General features: G+C 44.3%; 1 protein-coding gene across 1 annotated transcript in view; it reads right to left on the reverse strand.

The window, feature by feature from the left end:
- Positions 1–5,645: 5,645 nt before the first annotated feature.
- MTMR4 (myotubularin related protein 4) overlaps positions 5,646–18,115 on the reverse strand; it is a 60,819-nt gene continuing 48,349 nt past the window's right edge. Inside the window, exons 9-19 of the mRNA XM_085308393.1 lie at positions 14,263–14,459; positions 13,840–13,968; positions 13,411–13,522; positions 12,782–12,977; positions 12,117–12,302; positions 11,166–11,336; positions 10,889–11,043; positions 9,254–10,502; positions 8,744–8,854; positions 8,322–8,410; positions 5,646–7,918 (exon numbers count right to left, since the gene is read on the reverse strand). Of these exons, the coding sequence (XP_085164519.1) occupies positions 7,741–7,918; positions 8,322–8,410; positions 8,744–8,854; positions 9,254–10,502; positions 10,889–11,043; positions 11,166–11,336; positions 12,117–12,302; positions 12,782–12,977; positions 13,411–13,522; positions 13,840–13,968; positions 14,263–14,459 (2,773 nt within the window). The 3' untranslated portion in view covers positions 5,646–7,740. The remainder of the gene's footprint in view (positions 7,919–8,321; positions 8,411–8,743; positions 8,855–9,253; positions 10,503–10,888; positions 11,044–11,165; positions 11,337–12,116; positions 12,303–12,781; positions 12,978–13,410; positions 13,523–13,839; positions 13,969–14,262; positions 14,460–18,115) is intronic.

Below are 18,115 nucleotides of genomic sequence, written 5' to 3' on the forward strand. Positions count from 1 at the left end.
CAGCGCCGCGGCTCCTCAGCGCCCCGCGGCAGCTCCCCTCCACAGCGGCGCCCCTCAGCACCAGCGGCTCCCGCACCCCACGGCTGCAGCAGCTCGCCCCAGCCCCGCCGCTGGTGGCTCCCCTCAGCGCTGGCAGCCCCGCGGCCCCACCTCAGCACGGGGGGCTCCCGGGCCGAGGGCAGCACTGCGACGTGGGGCCGCRCCGCGAGCCCCGCTCAGGCCCAGGCACACAGATCCAGCCCTGTGGCCTGCGGGCTGCGGGGCAGAGCGGTGTCACGTGCAGCTCCACGGAGATCCTGGGAGGAAAACGGTGACCGGGAGCTGCAGGCTGTGTCCTCCTGCTTGCTGCTGCCTCCAGAGCAGCTGATGGAGGCGTCCCGGGTGGAGACTGGAGGTCCATGAACCAGCACGTGAGTGAACACACTAGTATCAACTAGAATTCGTGGAGTATGTGATTCCAGCATGGATTCATATGTTAAACATAGAATATGTTAAAAACAAGATATCCTGGGAGAAAGCATGGCTTTAATGTGAAGTCTGGYCTCACAAATCTTTTTATTAGAGGATGATTCCTTTGGAGTAGTCATCAAGCATGTGGGCGGTGGGGAGCTGAGATGAAGCATGCTGCCTGGATTTCCAAAAGGCTTTTGTCAAGCTTTTCACTGAGAACTCCCTGGAAACAGAGCTGTCATCACATCAGAGGGAATCTTCCGTAGTRGAGACATCATGGGTCAAAAGACAGGAAGTAAAGAGCTGGACTAAATAGTCAGGTTTCACAAAAAGAAATTAAATCCCACAGGGACCAAGTACTTGTGTCTGGCTTTTGCACAAACAATCCATCCAGGGTTCTTAAACATAGCACCTTTATCTCTGGTAGTCCATAAGTCATGGATTGCTGGAAGCTCAGAGAKGCACCAGTGTGTGTCTGCCCCTTTACAGTCTTCTCAAGGTTTCTCCTGTTAGTTATGATTGGATACAGGCTAGCGGGGCTTTCCTTCTAACCTAGGTTAGCTGTTCTTATTGCTCTAAAACAAGAACCTCTCTTACAAGCCCAAAGGGGAGGAGGAGAAAGGAGCCAGGAAAGAAAGAATCTGTCTGCTTGCGTCCTACCCATGGATCACCAGTGGTAAGACAGAGAAGGAGAAAGCGATATTCTTTTATCTTTGGTTGGCCTCAGCACAAGAAAGTAGTGAATAGGTAGAACACCTTGCATATTTTATGGCCTTAAATACATAGTCTGTAGTTGTCATAAGAATTTTTAGCAAGAATATTCCCCCCCTCAAAAAAAACCTCACAACCTTTCTTTAACTGAAGTCTTCTTTGTTGCTTTGTTTACAGTACAGTCAAACCACCAAGGGCAGTAAAGTGCAGTAATTTATGGGAAGGGGACAAGATGACAATGATAGGAACGATGACTGTTCCTGTTTATAAACTGAAAGTAAAACCATTCTGTTCTTCCACAGAGCTAAAGTCAGGAATATGATGTTAGACTGCGACGGTCTTAAATATTTGGGGATGGAGTGGGAAGGAGAGATGTCACTAACAGTTCCTCATTCCAAATTAAAGTACACAGGTAAAACAGAACATAGAACAAGGAGAAATTATGAAAGGAGGGATTACAAAATAAATTTTTGACTCTTTTTCAGCAGACTAGCTGATTATTGTTCCGTTTCAGTTGAATTGTGTGTTTGACTTTGGCTTAGTACATTTATCATTATTCTGGGTCAGTAGCGATAGCAGGAAAGGGCAGACATTTTGTCAGCATTGTCGTCAAAGATAAAATCCTGGAACATAGAAGCATGTTGCCTTATTTAAGGAATTAATGGCCTACAGTTCTAGCAAACCCATTAAACCCATGTAGAGATGAAGCCATCTTCCCAGGGAACTTTACTTTTTTATTTCTTCTGTAATATTTGTCCTCTTAAAAGTTATGTAATGGTCACTCAGTGTAAACAGCTAAAACTTTTAAGTAAAGCTTACTTGAACAGAAATTTGAAAATCAAGAGAAAAGTCCAATTCTCAGAACATTTTTACAGCATTCCTGAGATTTTCTCTTGCATTACTTTGATGAAATAATTTAAGGCTTCTCTTCTCCCTCCCCTTGCATCTGGAATGCAATAAGACTGTAATTGCCTGAATGCGGGATAGTGTTTGTTGTTGTTGTTGTTACCCATAACGTGGTCCAGATCCAGCAATAGGTAGCCCGTAATTAAAACCCAGAAAATGAGTCCCTAAAACTAAAGCCTAGAAACAYAGGTCCCTTTTAACAGCTTCCTCTGGTACTTTGCAGCTGAGCCCATGCTGCAAAACAAATGGCTCTTTTAAGAGTGATGATTTTTCATCAGCAGCACTTTGTATCCAGAGTGCTACAGACTCCAGGCAGAAGAGATGGCTTGCACCTTTCAACACCTCACTCTCATGCCAGGTCAGCAAGCCATGATCTTACATCAGCTGTGGATGAAGGTAACATGTATGCAGCAACTGCATCACCTGGGTGGGAGTGTGCTTGATGAGGCTGATGAGGATCTACCCTCTTGGTAGATCTACCTCTGAACACCTATTTTAGAGAACATAGGAGATTTTTACTCACTTGAAATAGATCAATTATAAAAAAATGCTTTTTAGTAAGACATGTCCTACCTCAGTCAAAAGCTGTTGGCCTACACAGGATTTGCAGGTGACACTCTGCCAGCCTTTTTGGCTAGCCTTATTGCTGCTTCCTCTCTCTGTCGTTCTTTCCACATACATCTTTATCTCCTCAGCATGAACTTCACTGGATTCCCACTTTGTCACCCTTCTGGCCCCACACCAACCTGCAGCATTCACCTTTCTTCCCCAAACTAACAATGCTCTGGATCTGAAGAGACAGACACAGAGTATAATCCATTTGGCAGCACAGTTCCTGTCCTCCCCATGTCCCCCTCCCTCTTTTTTTATTTACCTAAAGCTTTGAGTCTGGTAGCAATACTGCCATCTGCACACCCTGCCAGACCATACCAATTGGGAACTACTGTTCTATGGTAAAGTGATTGTAGATGAGACTATTGTATTTTTTGGACTTGTTGGTTGTTGATTCTGTTCCTCTTTAGATACTCTCATTACAAGTCCGCAAAGCTCTAGTCCTCCTTTCTTTCAATATCAAGGACTTTTAGCAGTTAGTTTATTTACCACACACTCAAAAGGAAGATGCATTGCACAATGCATATCCTAAAATCTGTGTAAAGCCATGGATGTGCATTTTATACTGTGCCAGATACTTTCTTTTTGGCAAGCACCTTTTCAGACATTAGGAAAACAAAGCTTTTCTTTCTGTCAATCTAAATAGAAACACATCTGCATTTCTTTTTTTAGCCCAGGAGCAAAYACACATCATTCACTGCCGTTGTATCATTTTTGTAACATGTTTTTGAACAGCATGGCTACTTCATCATAGGATGACCAGCACACTTTACTGTAAGGCTACAATCACAAATGGGAAGTAGCAGTTGCAACTATTTTGTCCCAGAACATATAAATTATGTAACTATACCCCCTCTCCCCAGCCAAGGTTTACTGTTAGACCACTGTCATCTTGCCTGAGCATTCTGTTAATGGGCCAGTACAGCAGGTTCATACAGATTTCTCTCCTTTGCACCTTGACTGGGTTAAGAAAGAATAGCATGCGCCCATTGAAGTAAAATCTGCGCTGCATCGGAAAGTAAAATTAAGTGCATGATTGACCTAAAATTCATGATGCTGTGAACTTAGTGCATGGATTTGGGTCACTTTTTAAAAAAACATATTGGGTACCGAATATAGCATTTTTTATTTAAGTGCAATTTCAAACAGTCATTAGTTTTAACTTATGAGATGTATTTATCCAAGGTACAATAAATAAATGAAAACGTCCAAAGCTCATTGTTATAGAAGCACAAAGTTTTGGGAGGGTAATGTACTATTATATAAATATTACAGTAAGAATGGAACAAATGGAAAGGGGTCAAATGTACCCCCCCCAAAAGCCCTCATCCCTGCACGTGTGTGCTCTTTCTCACACTTTAAGCTGTTTCCCATTCAGTACTTGCACRGGTTACAAGAAGGCCATGTATCACATTCCTCTTTTTTTTTCTTTCTTCTTTTGTAACTGAGACTTAACATGAATTTTCACAATCCCTGCAGTTTTAGTATTATCTATTAATGGTTTAGCAGCCTAGTAATATCCATCCTCACAAGCTGGATTTGACCTCTCACTATACCTGAATCTGTTTATTTCATTCAGTGGTTGATGAGATATTGTAGTACATCGTAAGTGGTTCCTGTTGTTAAATTGTCTGAGAAGTCATGGCAGTTACTGTGCTAATATGGGAAGGCTTTGACCTCACTGTTTGTGGTAGGCCAAAATCAGGACTTAACAAGTCCTGTTTGGACATGTTTCAACACACAGATTACTTCAGGCTGACTGTGTTGGCAAATTACGGCTTTAAATTCAAGTGACAATATTTTATTCTGTATTCAATACCCACAAACATTAAACATCCTTGCTGGGAAGGCCACTCTAACATTACAAGTCATGAGTGAAGTAAAATACCTACGTTCAACCTTGAATGCGCAGGAGAAAATTCCTCTAGCGTATTGTTCAAGCTGGTGATGAGACTGCTTGTTGATGTATGACAGAAGGTTTATACAGCAGTCCCAGCAGCCACAGTCTTTTACTGTGTATCAAGATGCCATTTTGAACTGCTAAGCTTGGAAGCAAAGCAGGAGACTTTCTTGTAGTAATATCATTCATGCTTAATATTCACAAATACTGCACTGAGAGAGGATCTTCTTTTGTGACAGTGTTTCCAGAGCTGCTGGTTAATTTTTAAATGTGACAAGCTCTCATGCTGTTAATATTTCTAATGCAACAAAGGATTCTGGTATAATTCATCTAAAGGGAACACTGATCTCAACTGTGGGAGTAACTTGCTAGGATCTGGTTGATCTTAGGACCTCTTTAAATTTCCTGTAAATTGAAGCGAGTCTTTCAAAGCTTCTCTCCTTCCTTCCTTCTCTCTTCCCCCTAAACCTGATGCAAGGTTCCCTGCCTAACCCTTGGCACATCAGGCTGATTAAGTGGAATAGTCCTTATCTCTCATTCTATATAGAAGAATACTGCCAAATGCCAGGTATGGAAAGGAAATGCACATAAACTAGCTCAGACAAGTTACATGGAAAGCAAGTAAATGATACTTTGCCCACATATGCTGGTTTGGTCCACGAGGAATTCATACATTGATCCAATGCATGATCCAATTCATGATCCAATTCATACATTGATCCATGATTGATTATGTGGAAGGCAGTGAAACCATCCCAGCCCTAGGAACAGTCAAAGGTGATACAATTTATCGGGTGTAAGTGGTACAAAAAATATTGGTGAATAGCTAGTGAATCCTCCCTAACCACTCTCCTGAAAGGATTCATCAAGGGAGAAGGTGGGAGTGGCTAGTATACTGGACACCTGAGGCTTTGATAGGAAAAAAGCACAGGTCCTCAGTATAGAAGATCATGGCAGAGTTTACTTCCCTGTCCTTGATTAAGGGAAAGGATAGCAAATAATAGCTAGGAAAGTTTTGTGAAACAAGAATACACCACAAACTGAAGAATGAGTCCAAACGCAGCAGCACTAATATAGAGATTTTATTTGAACTGTATTGAGTGTACAGCACATTTTGTTTGTCACAATGCYATTGAACTGATTTTAGAGTTTTTGGCCAGCACATTGTGATGCCGAAACTCACAAGAGCTAAAAGCAGTTTGGACTAACGGCCTGAACTGAAGGGCCAGGAGTACCTAGTTTCTGGCTTCCTTATTGCTTGCAGTCACTCCAGCACGTGCAAAACAGGGCCAAATCCAAATTTTTCTTTCAGCCCGATGGTCACTCTTCCATGTCTGGCAATGACTGCAAGGTACAAGGCAGGAGAGAATCTGAAGCAAGGTGCCTTCTCTTCCCAAAGCCATATTGGTTGTTCCCAGTATGGAAAAAGAAGCATAGTCCAAGTACGTACAGGGTCTTCAGATGATGCTAGCTTTGCTTGCACTAGAGATTTATAAAACCAGAGGGTGACATGTCAAAGTGCAGGAAAGGGTCATTATTCCATTCCCTCTGCTGGAGTTGACAAACCATTTGCAAAAAAGCTGTGAAATCATAACAGTGTAAAGTAGTTTGACTTGTTATTAGACCAAATGCCCTCGTATGTCCTCCCCCTACATCAAAGTCTCAGCTCATGAGGCACAGAATACATACAACATTTTCATTTAGTTGGAAAGAAAACCTACACTGCTATAAAGAAATGCCCCATATTCAGACTGTTCTTCCCCACTAATATCTGCAGATTTCTTAGAAAGGAGGCAGTATGGGTATTCCCAGAGGGATCTACAGATTAAGCAAAAGTTCACCTGAAGCCCACTTTCTTTCTAAACCTTTGTTTCTAAACCCTGTTTCTTTTGTCTTAGAGTGAGTTGGGATTCCTGCTCCCTAGTTTAAAGAAGAAGTAGAGAGGCAATTACAAGTTGGCAACTCTGAACTTTGACCACTGTACAGGAGACAAAAAAGGAAGTCAATTTCAAGACTAAATAGAAGTCGTACTAGGGAAAATCAAAGAGATTGCTTCCATGACTGAACAGATGCCACAGGTCATGTCTATCACTGTAGCTTGGTTGTATATCCTAAAGTGAAAAGCACAGACTGTAGTGTCTATGTCAGCCAGTGTCCTTCCCCACCCTTATTTTGGTATCAATGCTTCATTCTCCCTTTTTCGGGTTACATTAAGTGCACAGAAATATATAGCAGCATTTGGACTGAAACCCTCACATACACCAGACAGCACATTCCAGGAGGTAAAACAACACATTATGGCCTATACCCTCAAGATATCAAGTTTTCAGGATAAAGAGCAATAGGAAGTGGAGAGCTGAGGGCAGAAAGGGCAGGAGGAACAACACAGGAACACGAGTTCTGTTTCCATGCCAGGAGAGGATCAGGGTGCCATTCCTGTGTTAGCACCAGGCTGTGACACTACTGCGGACAAAGCAGATGGGCAGAGCAGGAAGTGAAAAAGCCAACCTCCCATTACCCCCCAGAGCGCTGGGGGGCAGGGGCAAAGTCAAGTGCATTCACCAGTCCTAGCAGAGTGTGAAAACAGGCAAAATCTGCTTGGCCTGTTTTCAGCCAGAATTAATTTCTCTTCAACACTCAAGAGAAAATCAATTAGTAATGGCTAATGAGTCTTGTTCACCAAGCTGATCACAAATCACACTCCATGGAAAGAGACTCCACAAAATTGCTCCAGACTGAGATCCTTCCAGGTACATGGTACTGCCTGGAGTCTGCCCTCTTTCTTCTTGTACACAGCCTGCCTTTGTAGGGGGAGTTGGTTCTAAACATGCCTTTCTATTGCTTTGAGGGTACTTTGCACAGGCAATATCTGTGAAAACATTGCTTTCCAGCCCACAGAAGAAAGAGGTTGCAGTCCTCCCTTTAGCCCTAGGTTGTCAGACTACATTGTACGGACCCACTGGTACCAGAGTGGCGACACATACCATACTCTCTAATTTGAGCTCCTCTGCTCCAGACTGATAATAAGACTGCTGAAGACAGTGCATTCAAGCTTGGTGTTCAAGTGTTACACCAAAGGCCTTCACAATTACAGTGGAGGCAGTCACCCTTCAAACCCGCGAGAGAAAAGGCTGGGCTTAGACAGGTCCTTTGTCTGGCATTCAGCTGGAAGCTGTGGCGATGGGTTTCTTCAGATGTTGGCTCATGAGCTCCCTGGCACGAGACACTTGGATATGGTCATAACAGGAGTTACAAACGAGGACAGGGTCATATAACTGCTGATCAGGGATGGGCAGCTTCAGATGGCAGCAACCAGCGCAAAACACATTCCCACAATTCCTGTCAAGGAATAAGAAAAACAGTGAGCAAAGAGAGCTGGAAACACCACAGCAAAATTTCTGGAAGCAGAAAGGATCCCGTTCAGCAGTGAAATCTCAGCCTTACTTATGCCTAGTCAACATATTTCTTAAAAGTATTTAAGATGGTCTTCAGTAGCACTGAAAAGGGACTGAGGCATTTACTACCCAGTAGAAAGATCAAAGACATGGGGAAAACAGAAATAAGACTAATGTAGAAGACCAGAAATCTACCAGGAATTTATATGGGGCTTGACGAATAAAGGAAAGAGCTAAAACTTTCTGCTGGGAGCTGAAGGGAACAAACATTGCAGAGATGGGATTTGTGATGTTTGTGAGAAACAGGCAGGGAAGACTAGTGGAACTGCAGGGAGAAGATTGTTTACCTGCAGTGATGCCTCCGTTTGGCCAGCCAGAATTCACAGTCACAGTTAAAGCAGTGTGAGGCCATGTGGTCTGGAACCCACCGTGTGACCTAGGACAAACACCAGTCCTCATCAGTTTCAGTTTGTACACCACACCGACCAGTGTCTTAGGACTGAAGTGTAGGCTGACATGTGACTTTGGACCAAAATATGCTAACCCATAGAGCCTGTCCCACAAGTCACAGAATAATACCCAAGAGCTCTGACATTCCATCTGCTGTACTGGACACAACAGGAACAGGAAGATGCTGGACCTCTTGCACCTTGTCTTAAAGGATAAGGGTTACTGCTCTAACTCACCTCCAACCCACCCTCTGCTGCCATCACCAGAAAAGAAATATTCTCTCATTCTGTATTTACTGCTGTCATAACAGTACCCATACCTCAGTCTCCTTTTTATCAACAGGTTCCCAGCTTGCTTCTGACAAACAGTCTTCACTGTGATCGGAACAGAAATCCTCGGTGTCACTACCATCTGATTCCTTTAGACATGTCTGCAAAAAGAGCCACAGTCACAAATTTCCTCAGCTGCCTCTGTCAAGGGCATTCATTCCCTCCAGCCACATTCACAGTGCTCATGAGGGGAATGTGGGCAGCTCTGCTGTTCCCCATATGGGGAGCAAAAGGCAGATGAATTCAGGACCATAAAGGAGCCATTGCATGGCCCTCAAGAAGTGAAGGGATAGTAGACTTATCTCTGCATAACATGAGGATATGGCATGCCAACAAGAGGGAAAAGGGGCCAAAGCACAATAGGAACAGTCTTAAATATCCACTCCAACTGTAAGCGAATGAGAACTGTGGGATGGGGAAAGCAATGTGAGGGGGAAGGTGCAAGGACCTTTGCTGGCCAGGAGCTGTACTGCTGGAGTGTCAGAGTCATCCATACTTACAAAGTCATCCTCATAGTCCATCGGTGGCTCAGCTGGAGGGGCACAGAAGTGACGTATGTCCAGCCGCAGCTGCAGCTCTCGCACCTGCCTGCGCAGCTGTTCAACCTCCTGCTTGTAGCTGGCCTCAATCTGTCGCAGCCTGTGCTGAATCACATCCGTGGGGAAGGGAAGCCCATCATCATCCAGGTAGAGAGGAGGCACAGGAGAAGGACATTTTGGTGGCACATGTTTGGTACCAGATGCTTGTTTCAGGTGGCAGGGTAGCCATGAACGGCTGGGCTTCCCTGCTGGGCCTGCAAAATGTGTACCAACATGGCCAGAGCAGACCGAGGGTTTCACACCTTCCCTGGTGGACCACTGGCTACTGAGGCACAGACCAGGTGCCCGCAGCTGTTTGCTGTTCAACCTCTTGCTACAACAGCCGTAAGAGAGGAGATGTCTGGGTGTAGGCTCCCCATTGGGGACCGATGTTACCATTCCTTGAAAACTGTCCCAGTTGGATCCCAGGAAGGAGAATTCGCTGCTTTGGCTCTGGGAAATGGTCTTACGCCATTGCTCTAGTGGAACTTTCCCCAGCCGGCCAGGCTCCTCACAAGGCCCACTCCTTCTGGTATCACCTTTGCAATTGTCTTCCTCCAGGCAGGGGATACCCAGGGCAGGGCCTGGGGCATCCTGTAAAGCAGTGCTTGGAGTGAGGGACTCATGGCTGGGAATGTCTTGACAGGCAATGTTTTTCCTGGGACAGGCTCCTCCATTGGATACCAAGCCAGTAGCCTTCAAAGGTTCCTGGGGGCAAGCTTCCAACTGCTTTCCAGAACTGGTGCAAATTCTGTCAAGATTTTCCTGTCCAGATGGATTTGGAGCTGGGTGCGTACCATCCAGTTCCACTACATATGTTCCATTTCCCTTTTCTGCTAACAGAGAGAAACTGCTTGCTGGCACAGAAGCCCAGCTGCTCAGCTGCTCGCCATGCCCTTGCTGCTCAGCATGGCCACTGGAACTACTGCTAGTTTGCAGAGGGACATTTTCCTCTTGCTCCTCTGCTTTCTGCTGTGTCTCTCCTGCAGCCACTGTGCTGCCTTCTCCCAAGTGTAGCTCAGCACTCTCAGTATTAGCATGCCAGGGTTCCAGGCCCACCCTGACTTCCTGACAGTGGTTATTCAGGTTCGGATCACTAGATGTGCGAGTCAGTGGGCTGCTGGAGTCGCAGGCTGAAAGCAGGTCATCCACAGATCTTGTCTTTGGTAATCTAGAACCCCAAACCAGAGTAAATCTCAAAACACAACTGTTAAAACTTCCCTAATTTTAGTTGAGACAGAGTTGAGGGAAAGGAAGCATTCCTCATTACAGATGACTGGGGATGGGAGGAGGGTGGGAGAGTAGCAGAGGGCATGCAGCCTGAGCTGAAACATACAACGTTACAGTACAGCCTCAGCAGTCTGCCTTTTCTGGTGCACTGGGAAGCTGTACACGCTCTTCTCCAGGGGCTGGGACAATGCCACAGAGCTCTTGTTCTCCAGAACAAAGATCACAGCTGCGATAGGTAACACTGGCYAGAGAAAACAGCCTGGGGGGGTGGTGGGAGTGGGAGAGCCTGTGAGTAGGAAACCTGTGTCTGGGGCTCCACTCTCTTACCTGTCCAGACATCTGCCACTGAACTCCTGGCTTTGAGATCCTGGGGGCAAGTAAATGTCCATATCATCCTGTCCTAGAGGATGAGGGGAGGAAGCTGGGAGATACACTGCTGTCCAGACATGCAGCGCTCGTACATGGCACACTGGATGCAGCACCTGCAACAACCATTACGTTCAGAGATAAATACAAAAGAAAACCTCTTCAATCTCTCGTTCATATTGTCATTCGTGCTTGGCAGGCAGAGAGCCTTGAGAGTTAGGCCAGGAACTTTACTTGCCTGCTCAGAGCCTGGCATATAGAGAAGATTGTGGAAGTTCTTATTGCCAGCTCGCAGGAGGGACCACACAGAGCAGGTACGCTTGTAAATGTTGTGCATCTCTCGTTCGCACGGGCTGTTCCCGAGGAAGGTCCCGTACAGGCAGGAATATGTGTGCTGCACCAGCTTCACCTGCACCATCAAAAGAGCAGCGATTGTCAGAGCTGTCAGAAAACAGTGTCTCCTTATCTCTAAGGGCAATATCTTCCACTCCTCCATGACAACTCATGTGCTTCCCATCCAGCTGGCTACCTCCCTGCTGTCTTCTCCATCACAGAGGGCAGGACAAAGACAGGATGGCAACGGGTGTCACGGATTACTGACTTAGTTTATTGATGCCTTCACTTTAATAACATATCCATCCCTATAATGGATATAGCCACAATGTGTATTATTTGATAAACCAGAGATTAATAGCTATCATTCCCCTAATTTTCTTTTTAATGTTTCAGACTCATATCACTCTGAGACGCAAATCAGGTTTTTGATGAAAACAGTGCTACTGAAGCCATCTGAATTCACAGGGCTACAAGGGAACCTGGAGAAAACGTGATACAAAAACCCCAGAGAATATATCTTCATCACTGTCCAACTCGCTAAGGACTTGGTGCCTATAATACTCACTGGGAGAAGGAGGAAAGTGCAAGCAGCTAAAGAGAAGCAGACAGAGGCATCACATGCACTGAAGCAGGTCAAAGTATCACAACTAAAGGGTAGGGTTGGACTTGCACAGTGACGTTATGTCAGACATGCCAGAAGAAAGTCCAAGCAGTACTCAAACACTTTTCCACTTTTACAGAATTCAGTTTTTGTTTTCGTTCAATTAGAGCAGCATAAAATACCATGGCCTTCCTTCTACCTCTGATTATAGCTGGCAAGGAATTGAGACATTTGCTTGCATGTTTTTCTTACCAAAAAAGCTTCATTAAATTCAAAGAGGCAAGGAAATTGCTTCAGAAGTTGATGAACAGCATCCAGCCACTGGAGAAATACTGGACATTGCTCATTCTGATCTTCTACCTTCTCTTGGTGACCACAGCGATCACCAAACTTGTGACCAAAATCTAGCCAGTCTGATTCAACAAGCACTTGGAAGCCCTGTGAATAAAAGAGAAAGTTAACCACGGGCAACTTTGCTGCAGGCACCTCTGCAGGACAAGGCAAGTCCTATCTATCAGCAGTGCAGGGCTGGAAGGGAAGCTACATTAGTGCTTGGCTTGGGAGCAAAGCTACCTGAAAGTCAGAGATTTCCAAACACAAAATAGTAGCTCCTCTCTCTGTATCAAACAGCTTTAGGCATATATACAGGAAGAGTAGGAAGTAGCTGAACCTTGAACACAACAGAATATTTACCAAAGTCCTTTCAAGCTGGGCAAGGGTGCGAGCATGAGGTACAGTTCACRGAAAACAGACAGGAAGAGAACATGGAAAAACCCAACATCTACAACAGCAGCTCTGAAATTCCACTAAGCTGCTGATTACCATATGCAGTTCTACCCACATTCTTCCTTCAGAGACTCAAAAGACAAAAGCTGCCTTTTATCAGATACAGAATAAYAGAGTAGCAGAACTTATACCTCCATGGTCCTATAGTAAGGGTCCAGGAGAATCTTTGCCAGTGCTACGATCTGTGGAGTCCTGTCCCAGCCATCTGAGCAATGAACCAGCACTGGACGGCCTTCTCTGTCAACTGCACTTGAGACCAGAACTGCTGCCTTTAGCATGACAGAAAGGTGCTGCAGCCACTTGGTACTCTCCAGAGCTGAAAGCCAGCTAGTGCACAAGAGAAAAAAAAAAGGAAAAAAAAAAGAAAGAAAAAAAGAAAGGAAGTGATTGCTTAGCTTTCCAGTGGAAAAAATATATATATTATCCAAAGACTTTTTGGAGTCCTCAGTGAAAACCATCTCCATAAAGAGAAGTCAGCCAGCTTGGGAATAAGTACAAAGAATCCAACAGCTAATTTCAGTTTTTCCCAGATGGCTACTTGAAGTCTTTTTTGAAACCCTCAGAAAAGATAGGAATTAAGTCTCCCAGTGCTCCAATCCCTTCTGGATTACCAGGGACCAAAATGGGCAGTATTCAAGCACCACGAGCACTTTCCTATCCCTCTAGTTTCTGAGATGGACCTCTGGGAGAGGAAAAAGGAACAGGGAGGAACCTTTAACAGATATGGCATCCAATTCAGCTAGAGAGAAAGGTCTCTTACTTGCTGGGATCTGGCACCTGACTGCAGACAGCACGCAGATACTGAAAACTGTTCCGGATGGAATGGATGTTGGCCATGCCCATGAACACAACTTCACAGTTTGGATAATACTCTGAATACAACATAGACAGAAAAAGACATCAGAGAGCTGCTGCCACTGAAGCAAGTATCTTCATACATGTGGTTTGGTATCCCCCTTCCCCAGCACTATTCCTAATCTCCAACAGCAGGTAAGCACTTTTTCTAGAAAAGCTTTGTGGAGCAGCAGCAATGTATCTGGGACACTGAACATTGTAATACTGAGAAGGGGAACGTGCTCCCAGAGAATGCATACCAAAGCACAGACCTGGCCCAAACCATGCTCCAAGACTTAATCAATAAAACAGGTTCAAGGGGAAGGTGTTTTGAGATTTTCTTAGCCCAACATACCTTCACATTCACAGCCTCCTCCCTTTGCTCTGTTGGCAACAGCCGCAGTGTAGGACCGAGCATCAAGAATCAGCAGCTTCTGAGGAGTTCCAGCGTTCTCCACACCTGAACATGCAGTCAGGGATGAGTCTGCAGAGACAGCACAGACTGAGTTTGTGGCACCTTTATCCCTGMTACAGCAGCCACTGCAACCAAACACTGGCTGAATATGGGCTCAAAGACATGTYCCACATATTACAGGTAAGGGATGATATGACCAAGACTATCAGTCTGGGTATCAAATTTAAATCTATTATAACAGCCCCATATTCTGCTGTCAGAAAAGCAAACAGATTTGCCCATAACCCGTTTCCAACACTTAGGTGTAGGAACCACTGTATAATCTCCACTTTTGGGAAATAGCGAAGGAGTACACTGTCTCACCAAAGTCAGCATCGCAGGCCTCACTGCCATCGCTGCTTCCATTGTGCGGCATTCCTCCGGATACTTTTATTCCAGGATTCAAGGCACAGGCTTTGGCAATAGATGTCACAAGATACTCGTCGTCAGCATTGCGCCAGCCCCACCAGCTGATTTCAGGCTGACTGCAGCGTGCAATCACTGCCCCATTGCGCACATGTCTACAAAAGAAGTGAGAGCCTAATGAGGCTCACTGAAGAGGTGAGGAACGACCCCAGCGAATTAATTTCCTCATTTATCTRTGTATAGTCAGCACTTGTACAATCTTCGCTGCTTCATTTACTGCATCTGTCCTTGCAACCCAGCAGTGAAATAGGGCAGGGTATTGCAAATAAACACTATTCATAACAGCAGTGGCATAGAGCCGGTCACTCAAATTGCAGTGGTGAAGAACAGGAGATGGTTCTGAGTAGAACAGGAGCAGCTAACAGAGCTGGCAAAATGAGACTGTAGATGAGCAGGTCGCTGGAGTGTTCAAATGCTTGCAGGAGTGGCTGGCAGGAACAGCCTGTGCCCCTGGATGGCAGCAGCTCAACCACAGGGGTCAACCACAACTCAGATGGGCCTCAATCCCTAGCGGGCTGATGGCCAAGGCCCAGGTCTTGACAGACATTAAAATGAAGGGGGAGTTTCTGAACAAGGGGGAAGCTGCTATTTGTTCTAGTGATTACCCCGCTAAAAAAATTAGAAGAGAATTTTAAATAATTATGGTTATACTTTGGGCAAATAATACTTATCTATTGTCATACTATCCTGTTCTCCCATTATCTTTTTTTTTTTTTTTTCCTCCCCCTCCATCTCCCCATCCAGGTAAGCACTGGTTATTAAGCCATTTGATTTATCAGTTGTAAATTAGAAAGATTAGCTCACTAAGCACCAGATTGGCTAGTTTCTGGGTGGAGCTAGTGTTTATCAATAAACCCTAAAATGTGAACCCTACCCTAGCTGTTACTAATCAAGGCCTGGCAGAAGATATGAAGTACGAATAAGTGTTCRTTTTTCACATCAGCATACAAGTCAAGTCATTCACAAAGGGCCTGGAAAGAGTGGACAATTAGGTAACAAAGTTTACTGGTGATACAAATTATCCAGGATAGTCTACACCTGACTGGAAAAGTTGCAGAGRATCTCATGATACTGGGTAATAAAAATAGCACGTAAAATTTAATACTGATAAATAGAAAATAAGCTGATAAGCAAAAAGTATCCCTAGCTATAATATGAAGCAATTATGTATAAAACAGCTGTTGAATATCAGGACAAAGACTTTGAAGCCCCGTCTCGTTCTCAAAAAGCCTCGGCTCAATGCTTGAGAGAAGCAAAAAGGTTAAGAAAGTGTTAAGAGTTATTAAGAAAGGAATAAAGAACAAAACAGAAAACATCATGGCACCACATTTTATGCTTACACCTTCRAAGTTGCATAGATTTCTTACTAGTCCACCTCAGAAAGGATGTAGTACTCAAATATAGTATTCAAAACACTACAGACAAGGGTAAAAGGACAATCAGAGGTCTAGAATAGCTTCACTGTAGAGATAACTGAAGTTAGCAATGACTCCATCACAGTAGAGGGACAAGAATGGATATGAGGGGCATAAAATGTCAAGAGCAATAGTAAAAAGTGAGATTAGCCTTATTTTTACCCAGTACAAACACAGAGGAATACTGGAATGGCCACACCAAAAGTTTAGAAACAGACAAAAAAAAAAAAATCCCCCCACAACCAACAAAAAAAATATATATACATTTTTTCCCTCCCACAACAACATAACAGACTCACTGCCAGGGTGATGTGGAAGCCAAGAAATATAAATTTGTTCCAAGATACATTAAATTCATGGAAGGTAGGTCCATAAAGTGACCATGGAAAATAATCATATATTCTCCTGAATACCTCTTTTAAGAAATCTGTAAGCTACTAGTTGCTCCAAATATATATACCAGGGCAGAATACCTGCATACTTGTCCCATTTGTTGAACTTCTTCCCTGAGCCTCTCCTACTGGTCCCTGGCCCTTCTCAGAGACAGAACGAGTACCTGGACTGCCCCAGCACCTCAGTTCTTCACAGTCACCATGCTTGCCTCTCCCTATCCCACAGCCCCTCCTTGCAGCAGCTCTCTGAAGATGAGTTGGCATAAGAACATAAAGATATAGATAGAGCATTTGGTAAAACCCTTCCAACCATTTTCCTTTAGGTCTCCAAAAGTATGTTGCATTGTTGTCAAAAAGGGGACATGAAGGTCTAAATCCTGGAACATACTAGCACAAGCTTMAACCCATCACTCAAAGGTTGTTTAACTGCCAATTACAGCTGTTAGATATGCTGGTGAAAAGTTCTTCTTCTCATGCTGCTGCCTCCTTATAAGGGGCTATGCCATTCCACAGTGGATGACAGTGTCTGTTCACATTATTTGCCATAAGGTAGCACACCAAGAAAATGTAGTGAGGCTTAGATGTCCTTCCAACAGTGGTGCACAACCTCACCAGCAGCTATAACAGTTTGTGGAAATAGTTTTGCTAATAATTGTACTTCTCAGAGACAAAAATCTCCTTATTCTCTTGGGGGAACTTAACTGTAAATCAAGAAAATTTATTATTGCTCTGAACAGGTAGATTATATTGATGAAACCTCTAAACTGAAGACTTCCCAAGAAATAATATTCATGTTCAGCTAAGTCAAAACATTGTCCTTTTTCTTTTGGTGCCATTCACTGCTGCTGCTTTGTTTTGTAATGCAAACTATGGAACAGTCACTTCCAGGAGATCTGTTACTGGCTTTCRGATTGCTGAAGAATGGTTAGCACACACAGGAGCAAAGACTTTGTTTATACTAGTAAACAAAACAGAGCCAAGGTGTGGACTTGAGCACTGGCCTGTGATCATCCAAGCTTGTTTGTTAGCACACCCCCAGTTTTTGACATGTGCCAACTAGCACTTTCCCAGACAGTATCTGAGAAATGCAGGTGCTGTGCTGAGAACTGCTTCCAATAGGCTCTTTGGATGTGATGGTACCGCTTTGGGGTATAGCAAAAGGATAGAAGAGTTTAGCTGTGTAGATGTGAATTGTGTGAGGACRCTTAAACATAAAGTCAATAACGGCCTGTTTAATGCAGTGCTGGACATAGCCAGAGAGTCATACTAAATTCAGAAAACTTCCTGGTGCCAAAAACTAAGCTGTGCAACAGATGCTGGTCAGGGGATGGTCCTGAGGTAGCCAGTTTCAAGAGACATAAGTTTGTGCCAATAAACAAAACAAAACATGGCCAGCATTGATGAGCATGAAGAGATCAGCAAGCAGAAAGCGTGACAAGTGTCAGTGGGCCAGCCAGAACTGAGCTAGTGATGTGTTTCCCAATTAAGAGTAGCACCCACACCTTTACTCTATAGTCTCTTGCAAATCTCCCCAGCATGGGCACACGAAGCATTCAGTTATTTTCTGGCTCAGGACTTCTGTAGAGATTTTCTCCAAAGAGTAATGCTCCTTTTTCTTGRAACTGAGATGGTGGAAGGTGCCATAGCATTTTAAGTTACATGGACATAATGATTCCTTAGGGAGCCTCAGTTTACTCTTGAGGCCGTTTCAGAATTCAAAATTAGAGTATAAGGTGCCTCTATGGTTTATCAGTTAAGCTCTGCTCCAGACTCATTCAGAACACACAGATAGGGCACATTTGATCTGTTAGCACATGCCAGCTGACCTATAACTATCATCTAAGAAGCAGCAGTTAATAGCTTTTAAATCTCCCCTCTGTTATTCTAGCCAGATGAGTGCTCCTCCGCAATGGGAGATCAAACAGCTTAGCTTAAAACACAAGA

This window comes from Rhea americana, unplaced genomic scaffold (assembly GCF_003343005.1).
Source record: "Rhea americana isolate MKP2758 unplaced genomic scaffold, rheAme1 scaffold_274, whole genome shotgun sequence".
In the NCBI taxonomy this organism is placed as follows: Eukaryota; Metazoa; Chordata; class Aves; order Rheiformes; family Rheidae; genus Rhea; species Rhea americana.